This window comes from Pelobates fuscus, chromosome 6, assembly GCF_036172605.1.
Source record: "Pelobates fuscus isolate aPelFus1 chromosome 6, aPelFus1.pri, whole genome shotgun sequence".
In the NCBI taxonomy this organism is placed as follows: Eukaryota; Metazoa; Chordata; class Amphibia; order Anura; family Pelobatidae; genus Pelobates; species Pelobates fuscus.
Window position 1 is genome coordinate 205,355,258 of NC_086322.1, and position 18,611 is coordinate 205,373,868.

The 18,611-nt window shown below is 39.1% G+C and overlaps 1 protein-coding gene across 2 annotated transcripts in view; it reads left to right on the forward strand.

Moving 5' to 3' along the window:
- The first annotated feature begins 2,327 nt into the window (after window positions 1-2,327).
- ADAMTS3 (ADAM metallopeptidase with thrombospondin type 1 motif 3) overlaps window positions 2,328-18,611 on the forward strand; it is a 256,599-nt gene continuing 240,315 nt past the window's right edge. For both annotated transcript variants that reach the window (XM_063458665.1, XM_063458666.1), the window contains exons 1-2: window positions 2,328-3,101; window positions 17,304-17,331. In XM_063458665.1, the coding sequence (XP_063314735.1) occupies window positions 3,033-3,101; window positions 17,304-17,331 (97 nt within the window). In that variant the 5' untranslated portion in view covers window positions 2,328-3,032. The remainder of the gene's footprint in view (window positions 3,102-17,303; window positions 17,332-18,611) is intronic.

Here is an 18,611-nt window from a genome sequence, read left to right on the forward strand (position 1 = left end):
ACCATTAGAGAATGGATCCACAAAGTGGAAAGTATTAGACAGATGGAGGAAATCTCGGCGGCTTACCGCAGGAACATGCCAACACACACGCAGACATGGGAAAAATGGGTCACATTCTTAGCTGAAGGATCTGCCACACAGTAGGTTTTACTCTAAAGGAAATTCAAAACCCCGGACTCCTGTCCGACAAGTATTATCCGGCTATCACCACATGACCCTTTCAACCACAACACTCTCACTTTGGTATAGGACCAATCTATATATTAACTTATTAACATATCAATCCTTCACTTATAAAGACACAACCGAGTAATCTAACATATAACCAAATGTAAATGGGGGATTCATGCACAAACCTTACAAGTCGACTGCTAACCGACCCTTACAGGAGTCCAACCATTCTAACCATATAGGACGTTATTTACTTGTTATTTAGTTGTTATTTACTTGATCAATTGACTTATTCACTCTAAATACAGTCATTGGTACTTCTGTTTCCATTTTTGCAATGTATGTTTCACTATCAAATGTACACTGGATAAATATGTGACACATCTTTACATTTCCGACTAGACTTACCAAATGTATCATCTCATGTATAATTTTCTAAAGTGTAATGTACAACATTTTTGTTTTCAAATAAAAATAATTTAAAACCAAAAAAAAAAAAAAAAAAAATACACCTGTCGTCAGCGCGCACAGCACCCTGGCAATGTAGGTATTGAGTTTGCCCTTGCAGACATAGCCTGTCCTGTCTCATCCTTCTTCTGTGCAGATCTCCCTGCCTACCCAATAATCACAGTTTATTATTTTATTCCCCCCCCCCTCAGTTCCGCTCTTCTCCCTATCTCAGCTCAGAGCATGCACTCTATACCAAGCAACTGGTTCAATCAAATTCTTCTCTAAGAGAAGTGTTGACATTCGACCACTTGCAGATGCTGTTACGTCATGTAGGGGCATGGCTAGACAGTGGTGATTAAAAACTTGTTTTTAAAACTATTTCGTAGCAATCAGGAGGGGGGTGGACAAAAAGAATAATGCCCAATAGGGCATTATTCGTAAAAAATAAATAAAAAATATTATGCATTGAAAAGGGTTGCAGAAAGCATTTAATAGAACACTGGAAGCCATTATAATGGATTGTAATTTACCTTGTCTAGTTTGAAACATTCCTAATGCAAGAGCTAAGATCTAATTAAAGGATAGCAGGATTCATTGGTTTTCTTCTTAGTTGTGCATGGTTATTGGATTGATGCAGGTAAGGACAGATGCAACATTATGGTGCTGCAATATAACATAGGTAGCGTTGACCTGTATTTCGAAAATGTGGTCATGAAAAGCAGCAGAGCATACGTGCGCTATTACATGAACACTGAGTCCTGTTATGTATTTTAGCAGTCTAAGATTAAAAAAAACAAAAAACAAATACAAAACTTGAAACTTTTCAAAAATGTACCGTATACTTTTAAATACAGAATTTAAAAGCATACGTCAGAGTGCAGATCAGAATGTCATCCCAACTTCGTGCATCCCTGCCATGTTCCTTTCAGATGGTGTCCTAGCAACAGTACGATTTATCTGTCCCTCACAATGTGAATAATTAACTTCAAACTAATAATACCATAACTTTGATTTATTGCAGTACTGGCTGACACCTTAAGAGCAATTGCCTTATGCATATTAACTTTAATTGTGAATAAACTGCTTGATGGGACATGTGTTTCACAATCCCTAGCTATCCAAGAGATCCTTGACCCAAGAACTAACTTTTTTTTTTTTAATTATTGATCTTGAGATAAAATGCTATTTTTTTTTGGTTTTTTTTTGCAAAGTGCAAGCATGTCCACATTATTATAAATCAGAACATTACACACATTTGACCATATTGTGAAGGGCATGTACTGCCAAATATTTATTTATGAAATAATCTGGAAGGCATCCTTTCAATTACAGCATCACAGTTGAGAGAAAAAAAAATTGTTAACAAGGCAACAGGGACAAACTTTTGCTCAGCCAATGGTTGACAGCTGTGACTTACACACACCATCTAAGTAAGCATTATTTGTTTTTTATTATTATTATTTCAGTTTAAAGCTCATCAAGTTCCACGGTCAGAATACTTTATTTTCTTCCACGAACCCCTTGTAAGCCTCTGCTTCATCATACTAGGCTCTGTGTCCAAGCAAGATTTGCATCTATAGGGTGGGAAGTGGGAACCCAGAGAGGGAGGGATGTCTAAGAATGTTGACGTGTAAAGGGGGGGAGGTAGCTTTCCAGCACTATTAGATCTCAGTGAGGCTGCAAAGAGAGAGCAGAGAGCTCTCTGAGCAATAGGAGTCACACAGACTCACTTTCCCTATCCCTCCTCTTTCCTTTCTCAAGCAGGCTTTAGCTTAGCTTTTTGTTGCTCTTTGAATCACATAGATGTCTATTTGTTTTCCTTTAGTTTCTAAATTTAAAGGCTTATAACCTGTTAAGGCATTTATTTTAGTTTATTTTTTCCCCAGAATTAAACCGAGCAGATAGCTTCTAGAACGTTACAGAGCAAAGGAAAAGAGCAGGCTTCAAAAAGTATTTTTTTCCCCTCTCGACTGCCTGCCTATCCCTTAAAGGGCTAGTGCAACTAAATGGCAACTTCTAGTTATCCTTTAAAGTAACACATTTGACAGGAGCCCTTTCTATGAAAGGATTCCCACTCCCCTTTTAGCATTAGAAGAATCTTAACAAAAATAATACATTTATTTGACAAGTAAGTCTATCCCCTTCCTTAGGAAACTTTCCCTTTTAGAAGTATTTTTTCTAAGGTAACTTTACGACACTGCCACTGATACTTTATCTTGTGTAAAGACTGGTCCATAAGGACCTCGTTGGCAGTTGAACAAAAGAGCAAAAGATAACGTTGTTTTTTTTAAGAAACAGTAAAATAACTTCAGAATCCTTTGAGAAGGATCTTTTTTTTTTTAGCACTTTTTCTGTGTGGATTTTTTTTTTTTTTGGAGCGTTAGCAGTAGTACAAGTACCCTGGATTCGTGATGGCTTTCTCATCACTTTTATTTGTAGTAGTTGTGGTACAAATAACCTACAAGACTTCGGCTGAACAAGTAAGTGAACCCATAAAAATGAATGCACCTCGTGATTTATTATCTGGGATTTAAGATGTTGTGTAGTCTAATGATTGACTCTGTCTTTGCTCCAGTTTCATGAATTAGTCTAAATTCTAACATTACTCAGACAGACACAGTGGAGGGTAAAGAGTAATTATGACGTACAATTCTAAAAGTGGAGTAGTAACATAGCAACAATTTACTTTTTACACATGGGTAATGTTATCTTTTATTCAGGGGATGATTTACCAAACAGTAATAAGTAATAAAAAATCTAAAATCTGGCCCAAAAAAATCTCAAATGCAGGCAGTTCTGCTATTTGGGCCTCAGTTTTACAAGTTGTCACAAAATTACAAGTCACTATTTAATGAATAAACCCCTGTGAGATTATTTAATTAGGGCATAAAGCGGCTGGATTAATGTCTGGGTCTATCACCTTGTGCGAAAGAGTTATATAAGAAGATGCTACATAATCGTGGCTATGCTGTTTTCACATTGAAAGAATAGATATCTTGGGAAAAAAAATAAAACAAATAGCATTTTGCTTTTTATAAGTTGTTATAGGCTTAATGTTTTATTTTCTAATAGTATCATTTGTAAAACTTGATTTTCTATTTTATCATTTTTATTCCCCAATACTTTGGTTCATGATGAATTTAGGAAAAGAGGTCCCAAATCCTAATGCCATGGGAAAGTGAGAAGCTGTGATACTGTTACGGTTAAATGTAACAGAGGGGAGACACTACACGTGTCAGTATTAAGATGTTCTGGAGTTTGCTTGACAGATCTGAGCTGCAAGCTCCCTCTGTCTGACAAATTATGTTTCCTCATGTAGTAATTCCCAGTAATTCCTGTAGTCATGATTTAATTGCTCAGCCATCCTACTCATTTGAGTGCTTTGTAGTCTTCCTGTTGCATAATTCTATGTCTGTGAATGTTCAGTATTTATAATACGTAGGTCTTTTTTTATGGCTTTATTTTGCATTAGTTACACTGTTATCAACTGATTTAGAAAGTAACCGGATGTGGCTAATCCCCACACCCCCAAAATAAAAAGTTTAGTTTCAGCAAATCTGGCTATTGTGTTAATGTAATAGTCATGTGACCTTTTTGTTTGCTTGTTTTATTACACATTTAAAGTATTGCTACTGATGCCAGTACAGATGTTTTATTTTGTGGTTTATTAATAAATAGGGGATTGTGCTCTATGCAAAACTGAAATTAAAAAATCCTAATTGTCCCAATTTAGAAAAGACAGTACATATTCTGTGACCAAATCTTTCTGTCCCTCTTTGTAACCTAATGTCCCTCTTTTCAAGGAGATCCATATTGTTGGTGTGAATGTATAACAGAGCTCTACAGCCAGGGCTGCCATCAGAAATGTTGGGGCCCCTGACAAAGCACAAGGTCTGGGCCCCTCCCTCCCGGGCCCGCCCACGCCCTACCTAGTCCGCTGACAATGATGCGGGACTGAATGTGGTGTGTATAGTGGAAGTGAATTAGAATGTGTGTAATGGATGTAGTGTTTGTGTGTATTAGATACTGTTTGTGCAGTGAATGCAGAGTGTGTGTTTGTGTAGCGGATGCAGTGTGTATAGTGAACGCAGAGTGTGTTTGAGTAGTGGATGTAGTGGATGTAGTGTGTGTTTGAGTAGTGGATGTAGTGTGTGTTTGAGTAGTGGATGTAGTGTGTGTTTGAGAAGTGGATGCAGAGTGTGTTTGAGTAGTGGGTGTAGTGTGTGTACAGTGATGTAGTGGATGTAGTGTTTGTATGTACTAGATGAAATGTGTTTAGTGGATGCAGTGTCTGTAGTGGATGTAGTGTGTGAATTAGACGGAGTGTCTGTGTATAGTGAATGTAGAGTGTTTCAATTTGTGGTGGATGTAGTGTGTGTACTGTGAATACAGGATGTTTATGTAGTGGATGCTGTGTGTATATAGTTGATGCAGAGTGTATGTTTGTGTAGTGAATGCAGAGTGTGTGTTAGTTTAGTGAATGCAGGCTGTGTGTTGGTGTGTAGTGAATGCAGGCTGTGTGTTGGTGTGTAGTGAATGCAGGCTGTGTGTTGGTGTGTAGTGAATGCAGGCTGTGTGTTGGTGTGTAGTGAATGCAGGCTGTGTGTTGGTGTGTAGTGAATGCATGCTGTGTGTTGGTGTGTAGTGAATGCATGCTGTGTGTTGGTGTGTAGTGAATGCAGGCTGTGTGTTGGTGTGTAGTGAATGCAGAGTGTGTGTTGGTGTGTAGTGAATGCAGAGTGTGTGTTAGTGTGTAATAAATGCAGAGTGTGTGTTAGTGTGTAATAAATGCCTAGTGTGTGTTAGTGTGTAATAAATGCCTAGTGTGTGTTAGTGTGTAGTGAATGCAGAGTGTGTGTTAGTGTGTAATAAATGCAGAGTGTGTGTTAGTGTGTAATAAATGCAGAGTGTGTGTTAGTGTGTAATAAATGCAGAGTGTGTGTTAGTGTGTAATAAATGCAGAGTGTGTGTTAGTGTGTAATAAATGCAGAGTGTTTGTTAGTGTGTAATAAATGCAGAGTGTTTGTTAGTGTGTAATAAATGCAGAGTGTTTGTTAGTGTGTAATAAATGCAGAGTGTTTGTTAGTGTGTAATAAATGCAGAGTGTTTGTTAGTGTGTAATAAATGCAGAGTGTGTGTCAGTATAGTGGATGCAGTGAGTGTGTTAGTGTGTAGTGTATGCAGAGTGCATGTTGTATTAGTGTATTAGTGTATGCACTGTGTGTGTTAGTGTATGCAGTGTGTGTTGTTAGTGTATGCAGTGTGTGTATTGTGTTGTGTTAGTGTATGCAGTGTGTGTATTGTGTTGTGTTAGTGTATGTAGTGTGTGTTGTGTTAGTGTATGCAGTGTGTGTTGTGTTAGTGTATGTAGTGTGTGTGTTGTGTTAGTGGATGCAGTGTGTATTGTGTTAGTGTATGCAGTGTGTGTTGTGTTAGTGTATGCAGTGTGTGTTGTGTTAGTGTATGCATTGTGTGTTGTGTTAGTGTATGCAGTGTGTGTGTTGTGTTAGTGTATGCAGTGTGTGTGTTGTGTTAGTGTATGCAGTGTGTGTGTTGTGTTAGTGTATGCAGTGTGTGTGTGTTGTGTTAGTGTATGTAGTGTGTGTGTTGTGTTAGTGTATGCAGTGTGTGTTGTGTTAGTGTATGCAGTGTGTGTTGTGTATGTAGTGTGTGTGTTGTGTGTGTTGTGTCAGTGTATGTAGTGTGTGTGTTGTGTCAGTGTATGTAGTGTGTGTTGTGTCAGTGTATGCAGTGTGTGTGTAAATGTGCAATCTGGGGGAGGAAGGGGCATTTTAACATAATTAAAAAAACTGCAGGCTTTTTATGTAAACATGCATTACAGCATAGGAGCACCTCTTGTAGAGCCGATCTGCAGGTACCCCTGCACAGAGGTGTAACTAGAAACCATGGTGCCCCAGTGCGAAAATTGCCCTGGGGCCCCCCCATAAGTCTACCCCCCACCCAATACGTCCCCGCCCCCCCACATACAGACATACAAACACACACATACATCCATACAGATATACACACACACACACATAGACATACAAACACATGCACACATACACACAGACACTTACATGCAGACACACAAATACAGACAGACAGACACAAACATAGATATACTGATATAGACATTCTCTATCACACACACACAAACTGTTAAAACAAATTTTGTGACTTACCTGGGGTCCAGTGGCTGCCTCACTCTGACTCCCTCTCCTCCTGCGTGGTGCTCTGTTGGCTGGGTGGAAGTGATGGCTTCCTCACAGCTCTGACATCATCACTGGGGCCCGGTTGCGCTCTGCTCGCGGCACTGACCGGGCCCCAGGAAATCCATTGCCATCAGGTGGCCATCCGATGGGCTCATTCAATGGGCCCTGGTGTTTTTTCCATGCTGTCAGGGCTGCACCAAAATGCTGGCAGGGGTCGACAGGGCGACCGGGACCCCTGGAATGACGGGCCCAGGTAGTTCTGCCAGTGCCCCTGCAGGTTCTGAATCTTAGTTACAGGAAGAATGGAGAGCCATGATTGGCTTATATCAGTAGCTCCCCAGTGATAAAAAAAACACATTTTTATCAATGGGGATCTACTGAGCATCAGCTGAAAATCAGTAGCTTCTCATTCATAAAAAAGAAACATACCTTTTTTATCAATAAGGAACTACTGATTGGCTTAGAGTGTCAGCTGAATGCGCTAAGCCAATCAATACCACCCCTACCCATCAGCACCCCGTGCTTCCTGTAAGTAAGAAGCCAGATGCCAGCTGGGGCACCTGCGGATTGGCGCTGGAAGTGGTTGAACTTCCTTGTTTATTCTGTATCTTCTATTCTATTATAAATTCTTAACATACATTTCTATGACCTAAAACACCCTCAGCACACTTTAAAAGCCAGTGTGCCTCCAGATACCCATATTATTATATCATGCACCTTTGAACAGAATTAGACTATAGACTAAGTAAAGCAAATGGAAAAAAAAAAAATTGGGTAAATGCAAACAAACTCTTTGCCATAAAACTAGTCCAGTTAAATGTAAACCCTGAAACTACTTTGGTACACACTAGGAAAGTCTGCACCAGCATAAACCATAGAGAAATAGTTGTTGGAAATGCAGGACAGAGTATAAACAGAATGTTTATAAAGTGCTACCTATTGTGCAAACTACTATGAAAAATAATACAATAGAAGGCGTAAAGCTCGATGTACAGGGAAAAAGAACATTGACGAATCCGGTGTTCTGGCTTTAAAGCATACCAATAAGCAACGTGTATGTGTGGCCCAATGATAATTTGACACATGTCCCAAAATGAAGGCCCTAGTCACAAAGAAAGAAACATCCCAAAAGGCTATACCATGTAATCGCAACACCAGCATTTCTGCAAGAGAAGAAAGTGCTGATTATATCATAAAGAGGAACACCCTCTGAAGCAAATCCACTGATCCAAATGTATCTGTGGGGGTGTAACTTGGCGCAAAAGAGGCAGGACGTTGTAAGTGGTCAGCGTAGTCTTCAGCGTCATTTACTAATCAAAAAGAGGCGTGGCTTAGCACGAGGGTAAAAACCGCTTAAAATAATCTTCTATTGCCTGCCCAAAGTCTAGAAGAGCATTTCAGATCCACAGACAAACCCATAGTTTAGAATTTGGAGCAAAATTCAAGTATCTATATTGCTAAAACCTTTAAACCCTTAGTTGGAAATCCTCCCTCATATTTAAAAGGCATCAAAAACACACTATTGGAGCCATTCTTTGCAATTTGGACATGGAATACCCGTACAGTTCAATACCACATGAATAGGACTAAAACTTACAATACATTTCTTGGACCAAAACTACGCCACATAACCTGATTATGTGGTTTTTGTAGTCAATCTTCTTAATTTCTACTCCCCTGGAATTACTTTTTATTAATTGGTTATTTATTTTGCTTTACTTAGTCTATAGTCCAATACTGTTCAAAAGTGGATATTTGTAGACACACTGTTTCTTGGAGTGTGCCAAAGTTGTTATACGTAATACATTTATGCAAAGCATTTTTAACAGTTAGATTTGATAATATTTCCTTATTAATTCTACATCTTCCATTTGATATCCTGCTCTGTAATATTGGACTTTCCTCTCTAGACCTTCTATAACTAGAAATTTGTGAATGTAGCTTCAATCAAGGACATACCATTCAGCTTCACCTTTTTGTTGCAAATTTTGGGATACAAAAATTTAGTTTTTATACCCCTTTTGGGAAGACAGTGGACGGTGTGCACAATTATCATGGAAAGACCAGCTGCTCCAAATAGAAAGGTGACACAAATGTTTAGTTAATATATCCCTAATCTCTATTTACAGGCAGATGGTAGTTTATTAATACAAATATGTTGAAATACTTACTATAGCTGTGCCAGATATTTAGAGTATGCTCTTTTATATAAGGATTGAACATTAAAGGAACATTATAGTGTCAGGAATACAAACAAGTATTCCAAGCCCTGTCTCCTTACTTAATAAGGTAGTTTACATACCTTTTTTTTCAGTGCCACGCTGGTCTTGTCGCGGCTGACTCCGTCCCACTTTGCCTCCTTGACTGAGATGATCATATTAAACAATCTCTGCCAATTCAATATTGGGAGGCTATTGTGCATGCACAGCAAGTCAGCATATCCTCATAGAGATGCATTAAATCAATGCATCTCAATGTGGAATGTTCATTGTCTCCATGCAGAGCGTGGAGACGCTGAATGCCAGTGTGCACAGGAAGCACCCAGGTAACTCCTCTAGTGACCATCTAAGTGACTGCCACTACAGGAGTTTAACCCCTTATGACCGGAGGGCGTACTATTACGTCCTTTTAAAAGCGGCTCTAAACGCCGCAGGGCGTAATAGTACGCCCTCCGTTTTTTTGTAACTTACCCGGTCGCCGGCGGTCCCACGTCGGCGATCGCGGTTGGGGGGTACTCCCAGGGAGCCCCCCGTGGCACCTCCGTCCTCCAGGAGCCCTCCCGGCCATGTGAGAGTGAGGTCCTTGCGAGGACCTCACAATCACATGGCCGGTATAGCTGGCTCAGGCATTGCCAGCAGGGGGACCAACTGTAATGACAGTTGGTCCCCCTGCTGGCTGAAAATCAAATTTAAAAATGTTAAAACAGTGTAAAAAAAAATAAATTATATACTTAGATCATATATATATATATATTATATTTGTGTACGGGATTATGGAAGGGGCGCACATTAAAGTGTGTGTAGTTTTTAATATGTAAGAGTCGGTTGAGGTGTGTCGAAACCGACGCGAGGTTAGGCCTGTAAAAAGAGGGCCCACCTGGGTATAATGATATATAAAGAGGGTGTGGTGGGAGGGAATTTCCGAAATCGTCGAAGACAGGTGAGTAAGGGGTTTGCTGGGTTTATATAGGCCATAAATCCCTCCCACAACTTCAGGCATACGCCTTCTATTTGTGTACGGGATTATGGAAGGGGCGCACATTAAAGTGTGTGTAGTTTTTAATATGTAAGAGTCGGTTGAGGTGTGCCGAAACCGACGCGAGGTTAGGCCTGTAAAAAGAGGGCCAAAAAGTATGTAATATTTATTAAACATAACAACATCATTTAGACATATTATAGAAAGCGAGCCTGATTTCTTCTCTGGACTTGGAATGTACCGGTTGTATGCCGAGGACTTCCAGCGTCCCATCTTCTCTACAAGATGAGTCGGAACTTGACAACTAGAGGCTGCTGTGGCGGCCCTAATACGTAATGAATGTCTCGAGAAGGAATTTGGATTGAGGCCGAGACTAAAAAACGAGGAGCGAATGTATAGCATGAACTGTGTGAGAGATGTGCCAAAAAATTGTACAAGCAACTATTATAATCGGAACGTACATATTATCCTGAACCACATGCAATACTTACACGTATCGTAAGCCGTAGAGTACGTTTGCTTAGTATTAGTAGATAAATCTTACCTGCGTAGACTCTAACTCCGGGCATGATCGATACCTTTTTTGACCAGCAGAGGAATTCTGGACTGCGTGCTCTTATATCTTAACTGTTACGTTTAAGCAAGGTCTGACGTCAGGACTTCAGAAGTGGCTAAGGCGGAGGATACTGCAGGGAACTTGAGATGACAGGGTTTGTGTTTATTAAAGATAATTCGTTACCTGGAGCTAGTTCTTGTAGCATGCTGTGAGGAGGAAGGAAACGTAACATGTTTCAAATATGCAAAACTCAGATGCCCATGGAAACTCACGTGTAGTAGAGCTGCTAACTAATGGGTACCAATAGGCGAAGACAAGGACTACCCCATAAGAGTCGAGGCCGTGCCGTCAGCCCTGTGTTTGAGAGAGGCCCTACCTATGATTTGGGCCAAGTGGACTTGTACTAACTACGCGCAGCAGGGTGTTAACCTCTTGTGGACAAGCGTTAACCTGACCGTACACGGTGTGATTACCTGCATCGAACCACAGCGACAAAGGACTGTAACAGGTACCTGATGAAACTAACTGTTGTGATGTGAACCGAGGAATGCAAATCCGTGTCTCACCGTAGGGAAATGCTTGCACAAGAGAGGAACCTGAAAAGGAGCTTAGATTGTAGTTTAAATTCAGAGACGATATGTGGTTGTATAGCAAGTACCCTATAGCAGTTACATGGTAGGCTTGGGATCGTAAATGCTAGTATTATAGGGTGCTTAAGGTGTTACGACCCGAATCGAAACATCTAGCATGACCGAAAGTAACTCCTGATGGACTTCATAAACTTAAATAACGTGAAATGTGAACGACGTCAAATGCGTGATGAATGAATTGAATGCGCATGGAGGACCCTGTGAATGTCAAGCGTGCAGACAAGTCCCTAATTAGTAGATTAAGGATTCGAATGGTATACGTTTGGTCGAAACGGAGGCAGAGTGATGCCTCGACGTTCGATATGAAACGAGTGGGAATCCTGTTCACCTGGTCAAATCAGATTGCTAGAGCTTATCCTGTATTGCTTGTATGAGTGACGTTGACGTGAAAAGTTAAGTGATAGTATGAGTCGATAAAAGGTAATCTAGAACTCACTGTACTAAATGCCCCCAAAATGTTACGAAGTAATAAATAGTATCCGTAATACATGAGTCTGGAAGCAGTCACCATATGTACGTCAGCATGTGGAGGACCTGACGATGGTCCCATGCAAGGCCAAACCTGTACAACGTGTAACGTGAAAGGCAACGTGAGACCCAACATACGTATTTAACTGAAAATATGTAAGAAATGCCTGAAACAAGTTGTAGGAGTAACCGCTGGTCATGGTGTCTACTAGCTTGGCCTGGGCACATAGTGTATGTGGTACCTAATGATCACCAGCGAGTGACGGGTTGGGGTAATATATATATTGGTGTCTTCGTACTGCTATGACTAAGTATCTAGTGGACCCTTAGCCCTTAAGAGATAACGTATTGAAAGCCCAGGATTAGCCTAGTATGACAGTACTGGCGTACTGTTTGCATCACTGTAAGAGTATGTAACTCGAAGCAAAAGCGGGAAATAAAGCGCTAGGATACCCGAAGTGGTCATAGGATCCAAAACATAGTGTTTATGCGTGATGGGTCTGTAGTGTGCCGTCCCCCCCCCCCCCCCGGCTCACTAGGAGTGCGAGTGTGAGAGCGTGTGCGTGCGTGCTGGCTGACTAGCTAGTGCCGCAATGCGGCGAAACGATTACTCTAGGTTGGTGACAGGTGAGGCCCTGCTATTTGCCAAGCGGCTTGTGAGGCTCTATCTATGCGTTGGCGCGAGGGGGTAGCGTGGCCACTGGATAATGTGGCAGGGTGTCGGCCTCTCTGTGAAAGTTAAACATAAGATAGAATGGGAGTGACAGATGAGGCCCTCACTATGCCACAATGCGAGGCGACTAGCTATGATTTGGCCCGAGGGGCGTAGTACCTCCAAGTGTGAGGATGGGTGTTGGCCTCGCGGGACCACTAACCTATGGCGAAGAAGCCAGGGGGAATAACAACTAGTGGACACCTAGGAACCTAACAGCCAGCAGATGCTAACTAAGATGGAAGGTTAGTTAGTGAGAGAGGACATACCACCGAATGAAACGTGGGTGGCAATGAGTTAGGATCGTACGGCTTGACCGAAACTGGAGTGCCCTGTGAGCATGTCGGGGTCCAGATGGTCGGGACGTATGAACTAGAATGCGTGTATTATTGTATGTATGGCCCTCGGGGCTGGTGGTGCCATATCGTGGCCTTGTCTTGTAATGTAATACGATTTTTTTTTTTTTTTTTTTATATGCGGATCTCGTTCATAGTCCTGCCAAAAACACGTACTTGCCTTAGCCTAGGCTTGTTCTCCAGAACTGCAGTGTGAACTCGTCTAGTAACGTATGTGCTTGTCTGTGCGGGTGTACAAGGCAAGGTAATCAGGCAATGATAGGACTCAATGCAACGCTGAACATGGTAGGATCTTTAAACAGGTTTAGTAATGCAATAAGCGGCATAATTGTCAAGTGTGCATGGCTGTGTTTCTGCGAGCGTGAGTTGATGAATGTAAGATGCGCATAACAGTCAGAGCATCTGCGTTTATACCGAAAATGACCAATAATAATGATGACCTTGTGTGCCCCACCCATTTATTATAAGACATCTAACTGTCATACCTACTAAGTTTACTTTTCCAACGTATTTGGACCTTGAGAGCATGGTGACTTATTCCCTATCTAAAATGTATATCTACACATGAAACAAACAAAAGGACCTCAAAACAATATAACCACAACTAAAACACCCTTTTGTAAAAGCATCTTGAAAGCAAGTGCGTTTAAATAGACATAATAAGGTTATCTATATATGTTGATATTCAGCATAGTGAGATATACGAACTTGATACCTAAAATGAAAGGAGAGAAATTGAATTATACCAACGGAACATACCCTCGCTTTCGTAAGAATTTGGCGTGAGCAGCATTAATGTGATCATGAAACGTAAGCTATTCATGTACATTCTCCGGCCGAAAGACTCTATCGGTAATAGAGTATGTGCATAGAAACTAGCAAATACATTCCAAACGTAGTTTAACTTGCAAACTGACCTCAGTAAGAGTCTCAAACGAAGGTATAAACGATGATTTGCCAAACTGCCGTGATGACATGATTACCAGACACCCAGGATTGTGATACCTGAAATATACAAATGCTGGGGACCTAGCTGAATATTTTTTTTTTTTTTTTTTTTTTATGCGAATAGTAATGACCTGATGTTTCCGTGATACAGCTTAGGGAGAGGAAACGCATAACAAATAAATAAAATGCCGTACTTTTCGGACGAAGTAAAACATTGTTACAATAGGTTATAACGAGAGAGAGATAAACGGATACACTAAATCGAGTGAAATCCCTGGCCATGTAGGCAGTTGGTAATTTTATGTGGTACACCTATATACTAGCGGTTTTATTCATTAGGACGGCAACATCGTAAACAAGCATACAATGAAATAGACAGAACATTATGGTTAATGAAGGATTATGGTCAATGAAGCTTTAAGAAATAATGAAAAGTGTACTTGAGGAAAAACCATGTACGAGTGCTTGTTGTACCTATCATGTAATGCATAAGACCAGGTACGTGAACAGTGGTAATGAAAGAGACCTAGCCTAAAATATCCATACTCACGTCCTGCCATAATACTGCAGTGATAACAAGTGTATCCAATGAGCCTGATAGGATTGAATCCACACAGGCGTTCAGACACACTGATCAGAGCAGAGAGAAATAGAAATAGGCACTTTAGCTCTTCATACCATTCATTCCACAATGCTGGCTGGCTGAGCCTCATGGGAATTGGAGTATGCAGCGGGCTTTAACCAGAAATCATGTAAATGGAGAGTGCAACAGCCAGTAGCCTCAGCCAGGACTGAGAATTAGACTTTGTCTCCCAGCTGTGGGGAATATATATATTGTACCTTGTACCCTCACGGACCGTGACAATAAGTGCAGCGGAGCGGCCATTCTAGGCGAAATGGTCCGGACGAAGCGTGAGAGAAATGACTTAAAACAAATGAAATCTAAACGTATGCGTAATCGTATGATTTGACTGAATTAATGAAATTGTTTGACATACAATTTTCGTGGAAAACTGCCGACTAGCCCGGTCGTTTGTTTAAACTCACGAATTCCCGCGTGAAGTTGCTGTCCGACGGTTTAGGCGTGTCGCGGAAAATCTGACGTCAGAGGTCTGCGCAAGGGAATTTCCGAAATCGTCGAAGACAGGTGAGTAAGGGGTTTGCTGGGTTTATATAGGCCATAAATCCCTCCCACAACTTCAGGCATACGCCTTCTATATATATATATATATATATATATATATATATATATATATATATATGATCTAAGTATATATATATATACACATATACACACACACATACACCGTCTAGGTGTATTTTAATATTAATATATATATATATATAATTATATATATATATATATATATATATATATATATATTAATATCAAATTACACGTAGACTGATACTGATTAAATATATATATAATTATTGTTATATATATATTTATAAATAATATAAAAAAAATGTAAATACGTAAAAAAATAAAATAAAAAAATAATTAAAAATAAAATATTAAAAAATATATAGATGTGTTTTATTTCGTTCTAACTGTATTGTGATATTAATATATATATTTATATCAAAATACACTTATAACGAAATAATATATATATCTATATACATAAATATATACGTATATATCACTATATATACTCCTATATATAAATAAAAATATTAAAAAAAAATATATATATATACGTATATATACACATATGTATATATATACATATATTAATTCTACACATATATTTATGTAATAATTTTACATAATTAGGTATCCTAATTAATTACAATTAGCGGGACCTGCCTGACAACCCATGCCGAAAGTAAAGGGAATTTAATATGCTAGCACTATATTTAACCCTATAACTTTCCAAGACACCATAAAACCTGTACATGGGGGGTACTGTTTTACTCAGGAGACTTCGCTGAACCCAAATATTAGTGTTTCAAAACAGTAAAATGTATTACAACGATGATATCGCCAGTAAAAGTGAAGTTTTTTGCATTTTTCACGCACAAAAGCACTTACACGGACGATATTATTGCTGCAATACTTTTTACTGTTTTGAAACACAAATATTTGTGTTCAGCAAAGTCTCCCGAGTACAACAGTACCCCTCATGTACAGGTTTTATGGTGTTTTCAAAAATTACAGCGTCAAATATAAGGCTTGTGTTTAATTTTTTTCACTTTAAAATTCGCCAGATTGCTTACGTTGCCTTTATGACCCTATGATAGCCCAAGAATGAAAATTACCCCTATGATGGCATACTATTTGCAATAGTAGACAACCCAAGGTATTGCAAATGGGGTATGTCCAGTCTTTTTTAGTAGCCACTTAGTCACAAACACTGGCCAAAATTGGCGTTTTTTGCATTTTTCACACACAAACAAATACTAACGCTAACTTTGGCCAGTGTTTGTGACCAAATGGCTACTAAAAAAGACTGGACATACCCCATTTGCAATACCTTGGGTCGTTTACTATTGCAAATGGTATGCCATTATGGATGTAAATTTATTTCCTGGGCTACTATACAGTCTCAAAGGCAACGTAACCAATCTGGCGAATTTCAATTCCAAATGTAACGCGCTATATTTGACCCTGTAACTTCCCAAAACACCATAAAACCTGTACATAGGGGGTACTGTTTTACATGTGAGACATTGCTGAATACAAATATGTGTATTTTATTGCAGTAAAAGCAAACAGTATTATGACATTGACAGTTAAAATGTCACGTAGAACTAAAAAAATGAGAAAAAATCTTATTTTCTCCCATTTTTTCATATTAAATTATGTTTCATAGCTAAAATATTTGATATTAAATGAAAGCCCTGTTTCCCCCTGAATAAAATGATATATAATAAGGGGGGGTGCATTTAATATGAAAGAGGTGAATTACGGTTGGACAGACATATAGCGCAAATGCCAGGTTTTGTTTACATTTTGTTTCGTTCACAACTTGTACATTTGGCTGCGGTGTTAAGGGGTTAAAAGCAGCAATGTAAACAGTACCTTTTCTCTGGAAAGGCAGTGTTTACATTAAAAAGCCTGCAAACTTTAGACACCAGAACAACTACATTATACTATAGTGTCCCTTTTAGAATAGTTTTTTTTTTGTACACATATGCTTTTCTGCACTTCTGAATGTATGTCATGCATATTGGTCTTTTAAGTATTTATGGTTGCCAAATAAAGATTTATGGTTGCCAAATAAATATTTCATATTTTTAAGCCTTATTCTTGTAACCATCCAGACATTTAGTCTGGTATGGGTTTTTTATGTTTGTTTGGTAATGTAGTTACATTATTTTCAGTTTAAAAGTATTCTTTTGATAACATAAATCTTGATGATTGGCTTATTTAACCTAGATTTTGTGATTTGGTTTTCCACTCATCACAATTTGTTGTTTAGTAAATAAACCCTTTGAGAAAACTCCAACAATACTTTGAAGTTCTTATAGCAATCTTGGATTTCTACCAAGTACAGAGCATGCAATGTGCTTAACTGCTAACAATCTGCACTATTTCACAAAATTAAAACAATGGTCTTATGTTTTCTTTTTCAGGCTGGAAATGAAGGATTCATTCCCTTAGGTAAGGTAAAATATAATAAATATCTGTGACTACAAAATAAATATAGGCATATGTGGGAAGTGTGGCGCATGAAATAACATTGCTGTTTGTTTAAAGTACTGTACCGTTAAAAGGGGCATTCTAAGCACCATAACCACTATCGTTCAGTGTATTGGTTAAAATGCATGGGGGCTCTGGGGCCATTCCACATGTTGTCAAACCTTCCGTCACAGCTCTCAGTCAATCCTCTCACATTAGTATTTGACACTGAAAATGTGGAACTGTGAGGCTGGTGATTAAACGTGCGAGGTGTGTAAGAACAAAATATCATGGAGCAGCACCATCTAACCGTTTTAAATCATAACAGCCACAATGAGCTTTAGTGGTGCATAGAGTATCCCTTTAATTATTTTAAAAATATAAAATTATTTGGGCACCTGTCCTTTTCTACCCATATTACTTGCAGCTGTTGGAGCAAGTGTGTCATGACATTTACAAGATAGGTCTAAAGCAGGGGTGTCCAAAATGTAGATCCCCAGATGTGATTTGCATGCCTTTTTAAGAGACCTTTAGAATGGCAAAGCATCATGGGAGTTGTAGTTTTAAAACATCTTGGGATCTACATTTTGGGCACCCCTGGTCTAAAGTAAATTTCAGCCTAAAAGAAATCCAAATAATGTACCTTGTTAGGATCCCATTCGCTGAATGCAGTTTGGTTTTCTATACAATGTCATAATGTAAATTCATAAAGTAATAGAGGTCCAGGCACTTCTTGGTTCAAGACAGGCACTTTATTAGGAACCACAACAGCAACGTTTCGACCCCAAAAGGTCTTTGTAAATTCAGGCAAATAATGCATACTATAACAGCTACATGCATGCATCTATCATAGACCCCTAAGGAGACATGTAACAGATCGGTCAATTTTGTTAGCTGTCAAAATCATGTATGTATCCACTTTGCTTGTAGCTGGCATTTTTCTGGATTTAAACACAACTATAATTTCTGTTTCATTTGGCTGTTTTTATGTATAGCTTAATTTCATAGAGACAATACAGCGACTAAAAAAAAAAAAAAGGCAAACTCGGTGTTTAACACATTAGTATTAATTTGATGTTCTATTGTTATTGGTCTAAACCAGTCTACATAATCATGTAGCTCTTATGTCATTGACAAAAATGATCACATATATATATATAATAAAGAAATGCTCTTGCACTCACGCTTTAGTATCCCTTTATGACCGGGTGCTAGCAAGCCAAGGCTAGTATTACCCAATCTTCTAAATAGCTAGCTGCACT